This window comes from Lemur catta, chromosome 6, assembly GCF_020740605.2.
Source record: "Lemur catta isolate mLemCat1 chromosome 6, mLemCat1.pri, whole genome shotgun sequence".
NCBI classification, from domain to species: Eukaryota; Metazoa; Chordata; class Mammalia; order Primates; family Lemuridae; genus Lemur; species Lemur catta.
Genome location: NC_059133.1, coordinates 13,602,106 through 13,620,875, shown reverse-complemented (window position 1 = coordinate 13,620,875; position 18,770 = coordinate 13,602,106). Strand labels below are relative to the sequence as shown.

Here is an 18,770-nt window from a genome sequence, read left to right as displayed (position 1 = left end):
TTCTGGAGCCTTGCGTCTAAATGGCTGAAACGACAGGCAAACTGAAGGACCCTAGTGTTTAACAAAAGCAGGCTGTCGAATCAGAATGTCCAAGTTCAAATCCTGCCTTCTCCACCTGTCACTAGCTTGAACAAGTCGCTCTGACTTCTGTCTGCCTGCGTCCCGTCACCTGTGCGGTGGGGATAACGTGGTCCCTGCCAGCTTGCACAGAGCCTGGCACATCGTAAGTGCTCAGGAAGTGTTATTAATACTTTGTTAAATAGACGATGGGGACAGGGGACTGGCTCATTTGCTGCTGACCCTAGCAGAGAAGGGCTTAGATTGAAATCACCTGGAGCACAGTGGCCAGGGGCAGCTCTTGTAAACCACTTCCATCGGGCAGGAGGGCACTGGGCCTCGAGAGAGGGGAGCAGAGGTGGGGGTGACTTGCTCTTAGAGACAAGGGGACAGGTGTTCACCTTGCACACCTGAAAGTCATCTAAACTCTGGCTGTAGGTGAATCTTAATGCCGCTACTTTTAATCACAAATAGGCTGTAAAGATTTCCTATGAAAAGGTGAATTTCAGTGACGTGAGTGTTCCTCGGCTGGGCCCTGGCTCCTGGTGGGTTGCTGTCTCGCCGATGAGTGTTTTATCACTGCGGTTTTCCTGTCTGCTCTTATTTGCACTGTCTGCAAGACAAATCTAAACTTCACCCTTTTTTCCACTAAAGCTGCCCTTTTTCCCTTTCCTGTTCTAGATCCTCATTTTCTTAATAATAAAGAAATGTCTGATGTTACCTTTCTGGTAGAAGGAAGACCATTTTATGCTCACAAAGTGCTGTTATTTACAGCTTCTCCAAGGTATGTATCATCAGTTTTGCAAGCAGCTGGTATGACTGTGGCTGTTGCTATTCCTGTTTTTCAAAGTTCAATTTTTGGTGGTGTCTTCACTGGACTGGCAGACTGTCTTCATAAAATCAGGGAGTCAAGAGGACAGGCAGCCACTGGTGCAAACAGCCTAGAACAAGGCACCCCTTCCTCTGGGCAGATAAAGGCCTGTACCAAGGGCAGATCTTTGGGAGCAAAGCAAGAATTGGATTTTGGCTCCCTCAGCCAGGTGCCCTTGTGTAGTGAACAGCCTGAGATCCCATACACGGCAGCCTTGAGAGGTCCACTCCAAATGTCAGGGAACAGACTTAGGCATAAACCACTGAAGTACACAGGTTCTGGCCTTGCTTTTCCCTACCTGTGGAGTTAACGGCAATAGGAATGAGAAATTGTTCAACCTCCTTGCTAGCTCTGTGACTGCCCTTTCTCCTCCTTTCAATTTGAGCTGAGATTGGGTCGACAATTTCCAACCACGTTATCCGAGGACCTGAACAGGGAGCAGTGGGGCTGGGCAGGGGGGAGACTGATGCTGAAATGAGGAGGAGGCAGTCTGCTGCGTGGTGAGCAGGAGGTGCCAAATTGGGTAAGGACACTGGGAACCCAAGAATGGAACCCCCCTTCCAGGAAATTTGCTAAGGGAATGTGTGTGACCAGCACTCGTTGGGTTCCTGGCATCTCCAGTGCCCCCTCCCAAAACCAAATACAAACCCCAGATGTCTGCTTTGCCACCATAAGAAAAATGTGCTCTCCCTTGCACAGTTCTTGGTTGTGACACCGTAGCATAGACAAACCAGATTGATACTGTACCCATGTTAATTTCTTAGTTTCGTTTTGACAAAGGTTCGTGGCTGTGTATGGTGTTAACATTAGGGGAAGCTGGGTGAAGGGTAAACAGGAACTCTCTGTACTATCCTTGCAACTCTTCTGGAAACCTATAATTGCAAAATTAAGAGTTTAAAAACAAAACAGAGTCACATCTTAGCTTGTTCCTAAATGCATTGAGTACCATTGTGTTCCACCGATAGGATCTCTACCCACCAGGAGCTTTTAGTTTAGTTGATGGGCACAGGAAAGTACATCTAAAACCCAAGACAGAAGGTCACCCAGAAGCGAGAATATTAGGTAGTCAATAAACATTGATTAAATACCTGTGATGTGTCGGGTCCCTACTGGGACAGGCTCTGGGGTTGCAGCAGAGACAGAAACTGCCGAAGTCCCTGCCCTCATGGAGCAGAGCTTGGCGGGGAGGAGGGAGAAGGGGGCTAAAAGCTCCATAGGCACCAGAGGGCAGTGAAGCCGTCCCCCAAGCTCAGGAAGACGCTATGAAGGAGGCAGCCGTGTGACAGGCCCGAGAGCTAGACGGCGTCCTACAAGGCATTCATTCTTTCCCTGTCACCAGGGTAAGAAATAGTGTCGTTGCCAGAGAAAGAGTACTAAATTTATTTTTTTTAAGAAGAGTATTAGTTCAAACCACTGGGTTTAGCTGTAGAGTTTTAATTTCAAATGACATCATGGTATAATAAGCGGGTTTTGAATTAAGAAACGCAGGGGTATATGACTGCTGTATTTCAGAGTTGGTGGGGCGGGGGGGATTTCCATCATCAGGAGCACTGAGCTTTTTGTAAGCCGTGGATGTGTGTGTGAGTCTCTTTATCTCCCTGTGTGTGTCCTTGTTCAGGTTCAAAGCGCTCCTCTCCAGCAAGCCGACAAATGACAGCACCTGCATAGAGATCGGCTACGTGAAGTACCCCATCTTTCAGGTGAGCCCTGGCTGTGGCCTGGCCTCTGTGCTGGTGGGCACAGGGCACAGGCGGTTGCCTCTGATCCTCAGCCTGTGGGTTGGCCCCTTGGAGAAGTCCCTGCAATGCGCCATCAGCCTCCTGAACCCAGCCCCTCCTCGCACCCCCATTTCATCTCCATCCGTTCATCCCCACAGCATTAACAGAGCCAGCACCTGTTGTGTCTGGCTCAGAGCATAGAGGGGCTCAGAGACTAGAGGGGTGACTCCCAGGAATCTGTCGATTACAATACAGTGGTTCCCCCTTATCCACACGGGATATGTTCCAAGCCCCCCAGTGGGTGCCTGAAACCGCAGATAGCATGGAACCCTGTGATAAAGTTTAACTTATAAATTAGGCAAAGAGATTAACAACAATAACTGATAATAAAATAGAACAATTATAACAATATGCCAACATCACCACTCTTGTGCTTTGGGGCTATTATGAAGTAAAATAAGGGTGACTTGAACACAGGCAGCGCAACACCCCCGTAGTCAATGTAAGAACCAAGACGGCTACTGAGTGACTCAGGTGTGTGGTGTAGACTGTATGGAGACGCTGGACAAAGGCATGGTTCAGCTCCTGGGTGGGACAGAGCAAGATTCATCATACTACTCAGATGGCGTGAAATTTAAAACTTAGGAACTATTTATTTCTGGAATTTTCCATTTAATATTTTCAGACCTTGGTTGGCTGCAGGTAACTGGAACCGCAGAAGGTGAAACAGCAGATGAGGGAGGACTGCTGTATACTGTATACTGTGGGGTGCATGAGAGGAGTGAGCCAGCTCACCCTGCCGGCTGTGGCAGCTCACACCAGGAAATGGGGCAGGCCACCCGGACGAGGTGTTAGGAGCCAAAACACCAGGGCCAAAGGAAGGTCAGGGCTAGAGTGTTCCAGGCAAAGAGAACAGGACGTATTATGTCCCAAAACTCTGCCTGAGCCCTGCACGATCAACATAAGCAAAGGCACGACAGCAGAAGGTCATGGGGTGTGTCTGAGGGAAGGTGACAGCTCAATCAGCTGGGTCTTTAGGTCTTTAGGAGACTGAAGAGACACGTTGGGGCCTTGCACACCACAGTGCCAGGAAGGGTTCTCCCCCCGCCATTGACCCTGGGCCCCCTTCCTGCTGCTCAGAGGGCTGCCAGGAAGGCACTGTGCTCTCACTTTAGCCCCTAAAGCCTGTGGAGGTGCTGAATTTCCACCATTAGAGACATATTCCTTTGGCTGAGATTGAAACTTCAAAATAAAGATTCTTTCTTAAATAACCATGCACAGGAAACTGAGCCTCAGCTTCCCCATTTTTAACATGCAAATCATTATCACCTCTATGTCTTATCTTCTTGTAGAGATTAGAATCTCTTGCAGAAATCAAGTAGGACCAAAACAGGGCCAGCCTGGGGGTGAGCTCCCACGGGGATGGGGGAAGTGGGAGGGAGCAGTGACGAGGCTGGACCCCCACGGTGGGCCTGGGAGTGGGCACACCCCAGACATCCAAGTGCCTTTTTCCCCTTTTCCCAGCCCCTTGGACCCTTTTCTACTGAGAGCAAAGTGGCCACAGCCCTTTCTTGAATGGCAGCTGTTGGGTTTGAAAATTTCCATGAAACATTTTTTGGTTCAGGGTTAGGGAGGGGGAGGGGGATGAAGAAATGTTTATGGAGCTGTGACCGGGGCAGTGACCTGTGCTGGCATGTGACTGTTATTCCCATTTTTAGAGACAAACCAAGGCCCAGAAAAATGCTATGCCTGAAGTCTTAGTCCTAGTTAGTGACAGAGCCAGGATTTGAACTCAGTCTGTCTGGTAGCAAAGCCTGGTGACTTTGTTCTAGAATGCCCTTTCTAAGTGGGAATAAGGACAATTTCCATTTCTTAAGTATTAGCTAGGGGATAAGGCTCGAAGCCCATGGTTCTCAACTTCAGCTGCATGTTAGAATCACCTGGGGAGCTTTGACAATTCCTAACACCCAGGCCATTAATCAGACCAATTAAGGCAGAATCTAGGGGTGGGGTCCCACCAGGTGTCAACATTTTGAAGTCTCGCCCCTCTGCCCCTTATCCCAGTGTGCAGCCAAGGCAGAGAGCCTGCGCCCTAAGTTACAGCACGTCTGGCACGTTAGCAGTTCTCAGAATCACCTGGAAAGGGGTGAGATGCTTGCTCAACACAGACAACTTGTTGAAATGCAGATTCCCGAGCCCCACACCCAGAGTTTCTGATTGTGTGGGTGTGAGAATTCACATTTCCACCAGGAGCCCAGGTACTGCTGCTCCAGGGACCCCACTCTGAGAACCACTGCTGCCCACCACCTCACTGGCTCCTTCCAGCCGCCCTGCAAGGCAGCCATTGTCCCCCCTCTTACGGACCAGGGCAGGCACTCAGGGGAGTGAGTAGCTGAGGTTCAGACCAGGCCCAGTGACTCCCAGAGCTGTTCCTTAACTTCCTCCCTGCTGCGGGCACTTGGGCCCTCCCTAAACTCACCCAGCCCTCAGGAAAGAATCTTCCAGCCCATTAGAGTTTGGAGCATGAGCTGGATGCTGGAAAATGCTGGCTCCCCCAGCTCTGGGTGCTCGTGAAGGGGGCACTTAAATGCCATTAAGCGTGGGACTAAGGGGGAGGGTCCCGTAATAGGACTTGGCTGCCCTCGGGACTCAGCACATGTCTGCTGCGCGGCTTCACTGAGCCAGAGACCTACAGGGGAAGGGCGGCCTCCAAGAATCCGAGGCCTATAATTGCTTTTGACTGGGGAGGGTTTCCTGGCCACATTAGCCTCAAGTTACTGTAATGGGAAGGGACGATTTAATAGGCCCTGGGGACTTTCCCGTGTGCCTGCCCCTTCCCCATAAAAGAAGAAAAGCCTCATTTGTGGCTTGAAATAGGCCAAGGAGGGCTGAGCACGACCCAGATGGAGGCTCCCAGGGGCCTGCTCACTTGCGTCCACGCTGACAGAGGCATTTTAGTAAATGAGCCTGCTTCGGGTTTCCGCCCCCAAGTTCATTTAACGTCACATGCAGGCAAGAGCCGGACGCAGCTGGGGCTGCACCTGGACGCGGGGGCCTCCGTGAGGCTGTGGCACCATTTGAGTCCCTGCTTCATGCACGTTGGCGGCTGCCAAGAAAAACAACGCTGAGAACAGGCCTGATGAGGGTCTGCGTCGCTCCCTTGCAGAAGGGCTTGTGCCGGCAGAGTCTGAAGGTGACGTGTGACAGCCCAATTCCACTTCCATCAGCCCAGGATCCCCCTCCGCTGAGAAGCAGGATTTCCAGTCCACAGCCCAACCTGGAATAAATGAGACAAGGCGACAAGAAGTGCTCTGTCAATGGAGAGGCCCAGAGCTCAGGGCAGTCATTATTACGGTTCTTGTTGCTATTATTGGTTTGGCCTTTATAAATGAGAGGTGCTAGGGGAATAAATTGATTTTTTTTATAAACGGATTTTAATAAGGACAATATCCCAGCATCCGCTGACTTGGTATTTCAAATGCTTATAACCCATCAGGGCGAGAGAGGGGAGGGTAACCCAAGCTGTGTCGCTTCACAAAGCCGCGGCCGCAGCCACCGTCAGCGCTCCACCGTCTCTGCAACGGGCAGGTGGTCACCAAAGCCCAGAGTCGGTACATGGGAGACTCAAACACAAAAGAGGGACAGGAGGGCCCACGCTTATGTTCGACGTGTGCATCCTGCACGCTGTTCGCTTGCTGTGTGCCGGGCACCATGCTAGGCACCAGGACACGACAACGGGCAAGAGCCAGTCTGTGCCCTCACACCCCAGTGAGAAATAACCCTGCAGTCCTGGTGCCTGGCAAGACACAGGGTGAAAAGCAGCGAGGAGATCACAGGAGACTTCTTGGTGGAGGTGACCACTGAGCTAGATCCAGAGGAGGGGGACTGAGCTCAAAAGACAGAGAAGGGGAGGGCATCGTAGCAGAGGGAACAGTGTGGGCAAAAGCTTGGGGCCAGAAGAGAGGGTGGGAAGTTCTGACACAGGCGAGTGGTTGGGAGTGGTCAGAGCATAAAAGGCAGGACGATCAGGTTGAGGAGGAGGGAAGGGCAGAGGGCAGATGAGATCCAAGAAAGGAAATTGATACACAAAAGTCCATAGCAGCAATCTTCATAATGGCCAAAAAGTGGAAACAACCCAAATTTCCATCCGTTGATGGATGGGTATACAAAATGTGGTGTATCCAGACAATGGGATTGTTCAGCTATGAAAAAGAGTGAAGTATCCATGCCTGGGACAACAGGGAAAAACCTCGAAGCATCATGCTAAGTAAAAGAAGCCAGACACAAAAGAGCACATGGTGTATGATTCCATTTATACGAAATGTCCACAATAGCCAAACCCAGGCGGTTGTCAGGGGCTGGCGGGTGAGGGGGATGGAACTGACTGCTAATGGGTACAGAGTTTCTTTGTGGGGAGGTGGTGTTGAAAATGCTGTAAAATTAGATGGTGGTGATGGTTGTACCACATTGCGAATGTGCTAAAACTACTGTGTGGTACACTTTACATAGGTACATTGAGGCCAACCAACAAGGGTCTCAAATGGCCTGGGCAAGAAGGTGGCAGCATCTAGCAGAAGCATATTGAAAAAAGATTTTTTCAACCTCAGAGAAAATTAAAGAGCTAACACTCAGTGCTTGCCACGTGCTAGGCCCTGCTGGGCCTGTTACATGTTGTAACTCATGTAATCCTCTTCATAACCCCATGAGGATTAAGCCCACTTTGATGAAACTGAGATAAGTAGAGCCTCACTTAATCCTGTCACCCAGCTTTTAAGTAGCCGAGCGAGATGAGAAAGTGAGGCAGCCCAACTCCAGGGTCATTGCTCTTAGCCGCTGTCCTATGTTGGTCACAGACTATCAGAGCCTGAAGGAACCACAGAGAGCAGCCCAGTCCAAGCTTGTCATGTTACAGGGACCCAAAAGGGGATGTAACCAGTCTCTAGGTTTAGCCAACACAGCTGCCTTAGAGCCAGGGAGGCAAAATGGTTTGTCAGGCCTGCAGGTAGATGACGATGGGGACTGGAGGAGCCTGGGACAAATTGAAGAGTGCACACACCACCTAAAAAATTCACACTCAGTTGTCATGGGAGGTGGTGACAGCAAACTCAGTCACATCCATGGACCTCATTCCCTTTGAGGCACACCAGTTCACAAAGCTCTGGAACTTAGCACACCATTCAGACATCGTGAGTCGCATGAACAAAGAACAGCCTGGCTGGGACCATCCATATTATTAGTGAAGCACAGAAACCCGGCACCCCTGATGGCTTCATCTTGGATCTTGTCTAGCTGTAATAGGAGCAGGTGATCTCATGGTATCCCAGAGTCACCCTCTGGGACTTCAGCATGAGCCTTTGAGTCGAGCCGGGCCATATTCCCAGGGAATGACCTGCTGGTGTGGGTTCTTTGAGCCATGCCACCTGTTCAGCAGTTCTGGACAGTGTGACCAGGCTGGGAGGTGGGAGTGCAACCCATAATTATCATCCATAGGTGGGGAAAATCATCATGAGGAGCAGAAGTTAGGATTGTTTGCTTTGGCCTTGGGGTGGACTTGAAACCTGGGACTGGAAGCCACAGGGAGACAAATTTCAACATGCTCTCAGGACAGACTATCTGGCCGATGAGTCTGTTCACAATGGAACTTCCCTCCCTAAGGCAGTGAGCTCTGGGTCACTGGGGGTGGTTAGATGGGCACGGGCAACCACTCATGATGATGTCTGGAGGTCTCAAGAACCAGCCTGATATCTGAGCATGGTGGTGCACACCTGCAGTCCCAGCTACTCGGGAGGCTGAGGCAGGAGGATCGCTTGAACCCAGGAGTTTGAGGCTGCAGTGAGCTGATGATGCCACTGCACTCCAGCCCAGGCAACAGAGCAAGACACTTTGTCTCAAAAGAAAGAAAAAAAAAAAACCTAGCCTGAGCTGAGATGTTTGTTGATGGCTTTAAGATGACTGTGTTTGTGCCACTGACACTCTTCACTGTGTCCTTTCTTCCAGCTGGTCATGCAGTACCTCTACTATGGTGGCCCAGAGTCACTGCTCATTAAAAACAACGAGATAATGGAGGTAAGGAATCCGTCACGCCATGGGCCTGTCACGGCTCCCCTTGGGTGTGTGGCACCTCTGCAAACGGACACCATGCATCAGTGGTGTCTGGAGGGACTTGTGTCGGGTTTTCATTTGGCTGAGGGTTTGGAGCTCTTGCTCTTTCCTGACTGCTTAGTCCTCCCACACGGGAAGGGCCTTTCATCAGAGCCCCTCCCTGGAAGAATGGGGGTGCTAGTGTGCTCACCTAAGCCTTTCCAGAGCCACTGAGTGAAACCCCATTTTAACTGGCATTGGGGGGCAGGAAATTTACTGGAAAGTCTGAGGCTAGCTTTAGCTCTGGGCACAGCTGGGGCTCTACTGGTGTTACCAGGAAATATCCCAGGTGATTTCTTTTCCATTGTCGTTTATAAAAGAATTATATCCTCTAAAAACATTCCTCCAATCACAAGGCTGTCCATTCTTCCAAGACTCAGAAGCTGAGGGCAGAGGCACCCGGCCTTCCTCCGGCTGACCATCCGTTGGCCGTGCAGCACGCCCCTGCCCACGCCTGCCTTCCTCTCTCCCCCACGCCATCCCTGTCCCCATCATGTAATCCAGCCAGTTCTAGCCTCCCCTGACCAGGAGCCTGGCTTCTGCTCCCTTCTGTGCAAGGCCACGATTTCCCCTGCTCCCCTCCAGAGTGGAACTCTTTTCAGTTTTCCTATTCAAAGCTGGGAGCTTTGACCAGAAGCCAGAATTCACCCCAGGAATCCTCAGCTGTCTGAAGTCCAAGGTGCCTGGCTGTCTAGAGATGTCGGGACATGATCAACTGTCCAGCTGTGATTCAAGCGTGGACTCTGGGCCGGACTGGTTTAAATCCAGGCTCTGCCATTTCTGAGCTATGTGACCCTGGACAAGTGATTTAACTTCTCTGAGCCTCAGGTTCCTCATCTATAAAATGAAGATAATATGTACCTCATTGGGCTTCTGAGAGGATTTTAGAAGTTCTATGCTTGGAACAGTGCCTGGAGCACAGTGAGTGCCATGAGGGCTGTGTGTCCTTTGCGTGGCCCAGTTGTCCTGTTTTTACTCTGTGAAACCTGTGGTCATGGCCCCCAACCCCCAATACATGTACACACACGGTTACTGACTTTTTGAAATGACTTCAGGCCGGTCCAAGTACAGGGATATTTACAACTGCTTGATCACAACCAGTTACAGATTCTTTGTTCCTTCTCTACTCCTGCTGTTTCTGTTGACTAACCTCAACAAAACCAAAAATAATTTAAATTATTTTAAAATTGTAATAATGGATGTACGTTGAAATCACGGAAACCACACAGAAGGGCTTGTCAACCAAAGCAGCGCCCCAGCCCCTCCCTGCCCTCCATCCAGTCCTTCCCCAAGGGCAGAGCTTCGAACTCTGGCTCTCAGCTCTTCTTCCCTCCCCAAAGCCCGTCACTCTGTGAACACAACGGCTGAGGCTCTGCCGCGGTGGCACTGTGCGCAGGGATGCGGCAGAGATGGAAAGGGACAAGGATCCCTGCCCTCCCGGACCCCAGCGAGGAGGCAGCCATGACGTCACGTCTGGCGTGAGGAGCGAGACGGGGTGGAGGGAGCTGCAGGGCGGGTGGTCCAGGGGGCTCCTCTGAAGAGGCGACGTCTGAGCGGAGCCCTGGACAGCAGAGGACATGAGCCAGGTCCATGTCCGCCTTGCTAATGATAGACTCTTATTTTCACCCTTATTTCTGGACATGATTTTGGGCATTCGGGGTTTGCCCTTCAGCTGTGATAGGCGTGAATCTGGTGCACTTGGGCCCTCCCGTCCCCCATCCTCCCCCACAGTGGAGTCCCATCGTTGTCCCATTCCTCTAGTGTCACCTTTGTGCTTTATTTCCCGTGCCCTCACCTGTGACGCCGCGGTGGCAGAGGGGGGTTTTCTCACCCCTGTATTTCCGTGCTGTTCGCCCCTTGCCGTCCACCTCCCCACCCCTAACCGGCTCTTCTTATGGTTTATAGCTTCTGTCTGCCGCCAAGTTCTTCCAGCTGGAGGCTTTGCAGCGACACTGTGAGATCATCTGCGCAAAGAGCATCAACACCGACAACTGCGTGGATATTTACAACCACGCCAAGGTAATCGGCCCGTTCTCGCCGCGGGGCACACGCAGGGGCGCTGGAGGGGTGCGTGGGGCCTTGGCAAACACCAGTCGGGCGATCGGAGGCTGCGCCTGTTCGCTCAGGGCTGAGCCGCTGGGCTCTTCCAAAAACTGCTTCTTGCTCTAGAAAAGATGCCGTCCTTCTCCTCCCTCCTCTCTAGAATACAAGGAAAGTAGGAACCCGGAAGCTTTGAAAGCAGAGTTGTTCTCAGACTCGGATCTCACTGCAGCCTCTGATTCTGCAGGCCTGGGCTGGGCCCTGGGTTCTGCTTTTCTAACAAGCCCCTGGGTGACGTCTCTGCTGCTAGTCTAAGCGATACCCTCTAAGGCTCTAAAACACTGTTCTCCAATCCAGCAGCATCAGCATCATTGGAAACTTGTCAGAAATGTAAATTTTCCGCCCCTACCGCAGACCTGCTGACTCAGAACCTCAGGGGGCTCAGCCATCTATGGCTCCCCACGCCCTCCAGCTGATTCCGATGCCGCCTAAGGGCGAGAACCACTATTCTAGAATTGTCCTCCTTTCGGGCTGCATGTTAGAATCACCTGGGCACTCACTCAAAACCCCCACGCCTGGGACCTATCACGGACCCATTAAATCAACCTCTGGGAATGGAGCCGGGGAAAGGTAATTCTCCAAGCTTCCCCCACGTGATGCTCAGATGTGGCCGAGGCTGAGGACAGCCTGTCAGCACTGGAGGAGTCCTTGGAGTCCCCTTCGGAGGACCCAGCACCCGGCTGCTAGTCACAGTCACCTGGGGAGCTTCCTAAATGCCCAGGCAGCCCCCACACCCCCGATGACCCAGCAGTACCCCTGGGGGAGCCCCGAGATCTGTATTCATAACAAGCTCCCAGAGTGACATCAGCCCCGAGGCCAATCTTCAGGCCAGTTTTGGGGAACCACTGATTTCATCCAATTCATTTCACAAGTAGGAAACTGGGCCCGAGAGAAGTAAAATAATTTGTCCAGTTTCCACTTCATTTTGCTTCACGTGTGAGCACAGGGGGATTGACAAGTCTAGGAAGAAAGAGTGAAACCAGTTAAGATAAGGAGTTGGTTCAAAACAAATTCCCTTCGTTTGTATAACCGGCGCTCAGTGCTCATGCCTCCCATGTCCCCAGCTCTCTAGAGTGACAGCTGATGTTCTCATGCTCCTTGTGAACAGTCAGACAGCTGTGAGATGTTATTTGCTTGTCTTACGCCAGCGTTCAGTGAGCCCTTTTAATGCGCAGGTAGCTGCGCTAAGAGCCTTGTTGCAGCTTCTTTTTAATCCTCACCACAACCCTTTTACAGAAATTCTGTCATGAGTCCCATGTCATAATAAGGAAATGGAGGCACAGAGAGGCAAAGTAACTTGCTTAAGGTTACACAGCCAGTAAAGAGATCTTTTCCTATTATGATAAAATATGCATAACATCGAATTTTCCACTTTCACCATTTCTAAGTCTACAGTTCAGTGGCATTAAATACATTCGCATTGCTGTGCAACCATCATCTTCCCTAATTGAAACTCTGTACCCTTTAAACACTAACTTCGCATCCCCACACCCTGCCTCTCAGACCCTGGCGACCACCATTCTACTTCCTGTCTCCATGAATTTGGCTACCCTAGGGACCTAACGTAAGTGGGATCATACAATAGTTGTCCTTTTGTGACTGGCTTGTGTCACTCAGCATAATGTCTTCAAGGTTCATCCATGTTGTCGCATGTGTCAGAATGTCCTTCCTTTTTAGGGCTGAGTAATATTCCATTGTATGTATGTGCCATATTTTGCATATCCGTTCATCTATCAATGTACGCTTGAGTACACATTTGTATACACATGGGTGTACAAAATCTGTTCAAGTCCCAGCTTTCAATTCTTTGAGGTATCTTCCCGGAAGTGTACTACTGAGATTTGATGTCTCACTCCAAAGCACAGGCTCTTAACCCTGTGTTCACTGTCTGGCCTATTAAGTGTTTGAAATCTTTTCCATCATCTTGATACTCAAAAAAGGTTTTCTGATTAGGCATCAGTATATCAAAAGGTACAGTCAGTCTGCTTTGTACACACACACACACACACACACACACAGGGTGTTGTGGTTAAGTGAGGATTATGCCAAAATCTGTTTTATTAGGACACAAGCAACTTTTTTATCTTAAACTCATTACTTTGCAGAAGAGCATCCACAGAAACTCTCTCTGTACCAGGAAGAGGGCCTGATTAGCCTCGAGGTCCTCTGCCCTCCTTCCTGGCCATGGTCACTCAAATTGCCCCATGAACCCAACATCCCCACATTGCTTTTCTGTGACCTATCACCTTGGCAGCAAGGCTTGTGTTCCACAAGCTCCTTGGCAGGCAGCTTCTGTGGTGCATCTCGTTATTTAATATTGCAGCCAGATGCAACGTGAGCCCCGGCTGGGAATACAGGCTTAGAACAGTGATGGCAGAGAAACTGCCTGTTTCATTTACATACCTTTGCAGCCAGGGCCTTGGCCCTCCAGGCCACATCCTGCAGTGTTTCCAACAGAAATACCTGCGCTTCGTGATAGCTGCGTGGAGGGCAGGGCACTGCTTCCCCTTGCCACGGGCCCTGCAGCCCCTCCTGTGCCCGCATGCCATGTGGATTCCGCTACTGGCAGATTGTGCTGCAAATGGAGGCTATTTAGTAAAAGAGTGGGAAAGAAAGAAACCAACACTTGGTTTGAAACCCCAGAAAATACAGGCGTTAAGATGCTAACAGCCACGTTCCAGATGTCAGCAAAGACCTCGGCAACATTACCTCTGTACTACATCAAACCGTTTGAGACAGCTGTGCAATTTGACACAGATGAGAAATCCACCTCCCGAATGCACAGCTCAGCCATCTCCTTTCCCAGTAAAGCTGTCCCAAACTATAGTCAGTCGTGAAAAGAGGCCCTGGAGCTTCTGACGGCCGTTTCAGGGTGCCTCTCAACATGAGGAAAAAAGAACAAGCTGGTTCATCAAATTGAATCTCGGCTGATGCAATAAGCTCAACAGGGCACCGTGATGGAAAGAACACAGGTTTGGAGACCAGGGGATTCGTTCACTAGTGTTTATTGAGCACCCATGATTTACTAGGAGCTGTATTCATCAAAATATAGTAAGACACTGTGAATAGTAAGACATGGTCTCTGGCAGGGGTGGGGACCCCATGGCCTTCTGATGTCAAGATTTTTCTTTTTTAAGCACCAAAGGAGGCAAGAAAAGCTTCATGTTTCTCTGCTGCACCCCTTTTAATAAAAGGATGTGTTCTGTAAAATTCAGATTCAGTCAAAAGGCCACACTTAAGGACCTAGAAGGCCACATGTGACCTTAAGGCTGCAGGTTCCCCACCCCTGGAGGGCAGAGGTCAGCAGACATGTTCTGTGAAGGGCCAGATAAATATTTTCAACTTTGCAGACCATATGGTCGCTTCTGTGCCTACTCAACTTTGCAAAAAGCAGTCATAGATGATATCTAAATGAACAGTGTGGCTGTGTTCCAATAAAACTTTATTTACAAAAACAGGTGGTGGGCCGATTTGGCCCGCAGGCCTATCCGAGTTCTGTCAGTAATTAGTGGTGGTAGTGATACCAGCAAGTGGCTGGTATATTCAATAAATATTACCAAATATTTTAAATGTAAGTAGTTATTATGCTCATTATTCCCCACTCACACTAACCTGTGCTGAGTGACACTCATCTATCAAAAAAGTGCCAAATGTGGTGGGGAGATGCTCACTGTGGCCACAGAGTCAGAGATGAGCAACTCTGAGTCTCAGTTTCCCCACCTGTGCAAGGAGGCCTTGTGCTCTGTGACCCTAAGAGCAGGGTTCGTGCTGAAAGCGTGAAAGCATGCTATGAGCTCCGCCATTCCCTGGGCTCTGTGCCTCTGTGAACACTTGTGGGATAACAAGTCTTCGCACTGAGAAACTTCATCAAGCTTCATAAGCCTCTTGGAGGCCACAGAATTACCTCGTGTGTCCCTGTCCTAAATGGCACAGCAGAGTACAGTACCCCTCTAGTCCACCCTTTTCATTTTGTAACTTGGGAAACTGAGGCCCAGAGAAGTGTTGTGACTTGCACAAGGCCACAGAGTGGAGGAACGGACTCCAGCCCTTTGATGGGATGAGCTGCAAAGCCAGACCCCAGGGTGTGCTACAGCAAAGTGTGGAGTACCAGGGCCCTTTCTGTAGTCAGTCTGCCTTAGCTGGTGTTCGCCATCCTTGTATCTGAAGGCATAATCCAAGAGGTGCATTTCAGAAGCTTAACCGTCTCCTGCTTCCTCTCCACTCTCCACAGTTTCTTGGAGTCACAGAGCTCTCGGCATATTGTGAAGGCTACTTTCTCAAAAACATGATGGTCCTCATCGAAAACGAAGCATTCAAGCAGCTCCTATATGACAAAAATGGTGAAGGGACGGGCCAGGATGTGCTCCAGGACTTGCAGAGGACGTTGGCCATCAGGATTCAGTCCATCCACTTGTCGTCTTCCAAAGGTTCTGTTGTATGAAACGTCCAGTGCAGCGAATGCTTCCCAGGAACTTTCCAGTTCTCCTGCCACGTTGGCTTTACACAAACACGTACCAATTCCACCTGGTGTCTGTTTTTCCGCTGGGCCAAGGAGCTGCCTCTACTGCCTCAGCTTCTCTTGAATAAGCAAATTCAGCTCCCACGTGTTCCCGTTGAAAACCAAAGGACATTCCATTGGTCTGCAGATCAGATCAGCTGAGTCCAGAGCTTGAAGGGCAGCACGGGGCGACCACGCTGAGCCCTGCTGAAGGCGCCCTGGGCTGCCGAACACCCACTGCCGGGACCACTCTTGACTGGATGGACGGAGGCCTAACAGCCACTCCAATTCCGGGTTGACAGTCAGAGGACTTAACTGTCCCGACCCTGAAGAGCATTGTATTACACACTAAGGACCTTGGTAGCTGCAGTTCAGCGAGCGTCAACCATGGTTCCAAATCGGTGAGACTGTGACCCGCAATGAGGAAATAATTTGGCGAATTTTTAGGGGTGGGAACTTTTTAAAATGTTCATAAAAAAACAAAACAAAACAGGGCAGTCTTGTAGTTTAAACTATATTTCTAAAAGCTTAACAGTTCATTTTCAACTAAATTGTGTTTAGGGATCTGTGTTTTGAGGTTTTCTTTTCTTTCTTTTTTTTTAAACAGTAAGTCGCAGGTCCACTCTGTGTAAACGTGCATCTGACAAGATACTGCTGATATTCTGTACAAGGGGAAATAATCTTGCCTTAGTGATCATGGTTACACAAAAGAGGTGCACTGCCAATAAGTATCTCTAACTCAGTAGTTGAAAACAACCTGCATGCCAATCGTGGTTTCGGGGTGAAATAAAACACCCCCACATAACCAAACATGCATTTGCATGGGCCCGAACCTGTGAAACGTTACGTTTGTGCTTCATTTCTGCCAAGGTAAAAATGTTCCATTACTTCTTGCTAAAAGTCCATTTGGTGAAACCAACATATCCATTTCTTCTAATTACGGATGATTCTAGGATGCTTTTGCAGAAATGTGTTCATAGATGATGCTGGAGGGGGGTGGGGGAGCACGTCAGAGAATTTACTATTAACGCCAGAGTTTTCTCTGTATTCTCAGAAGATGTTAATAGTTTGTTACTAGACAGAGAGTATGACTATGTTAGATTATTTTTAAAAACGAAACATGTATGATAGGATGGATTCTTTCTGTATTCAGAGAGTGTACAGTATAGGGTTATTATAATGAAAGTTTATATCAACAGGGTTCCGTTGGCTCTGCCATATATCATTAGCAAAAGAGATTGGTGAAGTGCCACGATATTCCAAATAATTTTTCAGTTGCGGCCTATTTTCTTGTCCTTTCATTTGAAACCTAGATACATGCAGTAAAAACTAGGAGAATGACTTTTACCCTTGGGGATGGCCAAGTTTTGTTGATAAACCTATTTCCTAGCATGCCTTCAGGAAGTTGTGCCAGACCCTAGGTTCTAAAGGAGCTGCTGTTCTTCTGTCACACTTGCTCCCTGAGCCGTTGTTCAGAGGACTGATGTCACATGGATTCATGGGTGTGGCCCCTGCAGCACCCGGGCTGGGTCTGTCTACAGTATTGGCTCCTCTGCAATGCCGATAAGCAAGGCCTGTCTTCCACGTGGTCATTTGCAAACCTCCCCCAGCCCCTACCATCGAATGAGGAAGGAAAAGAAACTGCCTGCAGAGGAGTCCCCGTTCCAGACACACAGCCCATGCGTCGTGGCTGTCGTCTGCCTCCTCCCTCCTCCGGATGCTCAGAGATGCTGTGCGGATGTTTCCTTAACCTCAGCAGACTCCCTGTGAATGTCTAATGCTAGTTCAGGACCTCCAGGCATTGATTTGTACAGTGGCAACTCCCAACAGGGCTTCTGTTATAGTTTGGTGTGCTTTCTCTGTCATTAAAAGAAACGATTTTCCCAAGCCGCGCATCGTTTGTATGGTGTGAGTGTGTTCTTTACCCAGTGTTCAAGCCTGAGAACTTCACTCGTCTAAGAGATTGGAAAATGTGGCCCTGCAGAAAAAGTCGAGGGAAATGAAGACACTAGATTAAAAAAAGTAGGTGTTCCTGTTGTTGGCCGCGTGGCAGGGGGCTGACCCCGCTGTGGTCCCCAGGACTGCGTACTCTCCCGGGCAGTGCCCTCAGACTCCCTTCCCATCAAGCAGAGGAACTACAGGTGCCGTCACTGTCACCAGGGCCCCTGCCTTAGTACCTACTGCCTGCTGCAGCCAACTCGCCTGCAGAGGGTGGAGTTCTGGCTGCCATTCCCGTCCCTTGATGACGCTTTTTGAGGGTGGGGGATGAGGAAGATGCGTTATTTCCACGTGGTGTGCCCCCGCCGAGGGCCAGCACCAGCTGATGCTAGTGGAGGGTGTCAGCATTCTGGGAGGGGCTGGGGGGTCAGGGAGGAACAAGCAGCTCTCTTCTTGGTGTCATTATCACTGAGGTCAAACCAAGTCCCCAGCTGGTCTGCTCCGACCCGGCCTGCCTCCAGCCCAGGCCTGTGTGGGGATGAATGCCCCTGGCTAGTCCACGAAGGCCTGCAAGAAGCTAGGGGTGGGGCAGAGGCTCACATCCCCCACCTGCCGAGAGTGCTCACCACTGTTTAGCAATCTGGGTCTGTTTCTTCTTTAAGAAGCAACCAAATGCCAGGGGCCAGAGCTCTGTCAGGCCAGAACAGAAGGTCGGTTTATTTTTGACTATGTCGCCCTCTGTGTAGCCTCAGGGTGAGGAGGCATTTGATTTATGCCTTTTAGGAAGATAAAGTGTGCTGCCACATTTGTCTTTTGCTTGCCTGGCAGGCGTCTTTGTCATTCAGGACTCACCAAAGCCTGTACCAGGGCCCCTTAGCATCTGGGGAGGAGGGGGCCGGCCTGCCTGCCATTGGTCCCCTCCACCGCTTCCATTTGCCATGGGACAGTGGAAGGAGCGTGTACGTGCAGCTGCCCCGGCAAACACAAAGGCCCCGACTTAGCTTCCGTGCCCACCCCCATGTCGTCGGTTTTACATGTACCACACCTGAGTGTCGTGCATTCTCAAGAGAAGAATCCCCTACCCAAAATGGAAATGGGGGGTAAGCTCCCAGCCAGGGGGGCCCAAGCACAAACCCAAACACAGTACAGCCGGACATCAGGGCAGGGTTGGAGGAGGACATCTGGGGTCTTTTTCCCCTAAGATTCTGCGGTCTGTTTGTGTTTCCTGTCCTGTGATTCTGCTTTGGGATCTCGCACTGTTTCTTCCTGTCAAGGCCCAGGCAAAAAGTGCTACCCTACCTGGGTGTTGTCACATCTGGCCTCTTTGATCACACGGTGTTTTGCTAACATCGGGCTCTGTGGATAAAGGGTTCTTTGAGAAAATCTGTTTCACCAGACCCGGGTTCTCCGGCTTCAGAATTCAGTGCTCGCCTCCCTCCACCCCCGC

At 50.2% G+C, this 18,770-nt stretch overlaps 1 protein-coding gene across 2 annotated transcripts in view; it reads left to right on the top strand.

Moving 5' to 3' along the window:
- Nucleotides 1–17,272, top strand: part of BTBD11 (BTB domain containing 11) — a 281,678-nt gene extending 264,406 nt beyond the window's left edge. Inside the window, exons 13-18 of one of the 2 annotated variants that reach the window (XR_006735691.1) lie at nucleotides 739–841; nucleotides 2,547–2,628; nucleotides 8,644–8,712; nucleotides 10,693–10,806; nucleotides 15,119–15,786; nucleotides 15,993–17,272. Coding sequence is in view for 1 of the 2 variants with exons in the window: in XM_045553022.1 (XP_045408978.1) it covers nucleotides 739–841; nucleotides 2,547–2,628; nucleotides 8,644–8,712; nucleotides 10,693–10,806; nucleotides 15,119–15,328 (578 nt within the window). In the remaining variant the exon portion in view is untranslated. Of the gene's footprint in view, nucleotides 1–738; nucleotides 842–2,546; nucleotides 2,629–8,643; nucleotides 8,713–10,692; nucleotides 10,807–15,118 lie in introns of both variants that reach the window. The other variant, XM_045553022.1, reaches the window with a different exon arrangement.
- Nucleotides 17,273–18,770: the final 1,498 nt, after the last annotated feature.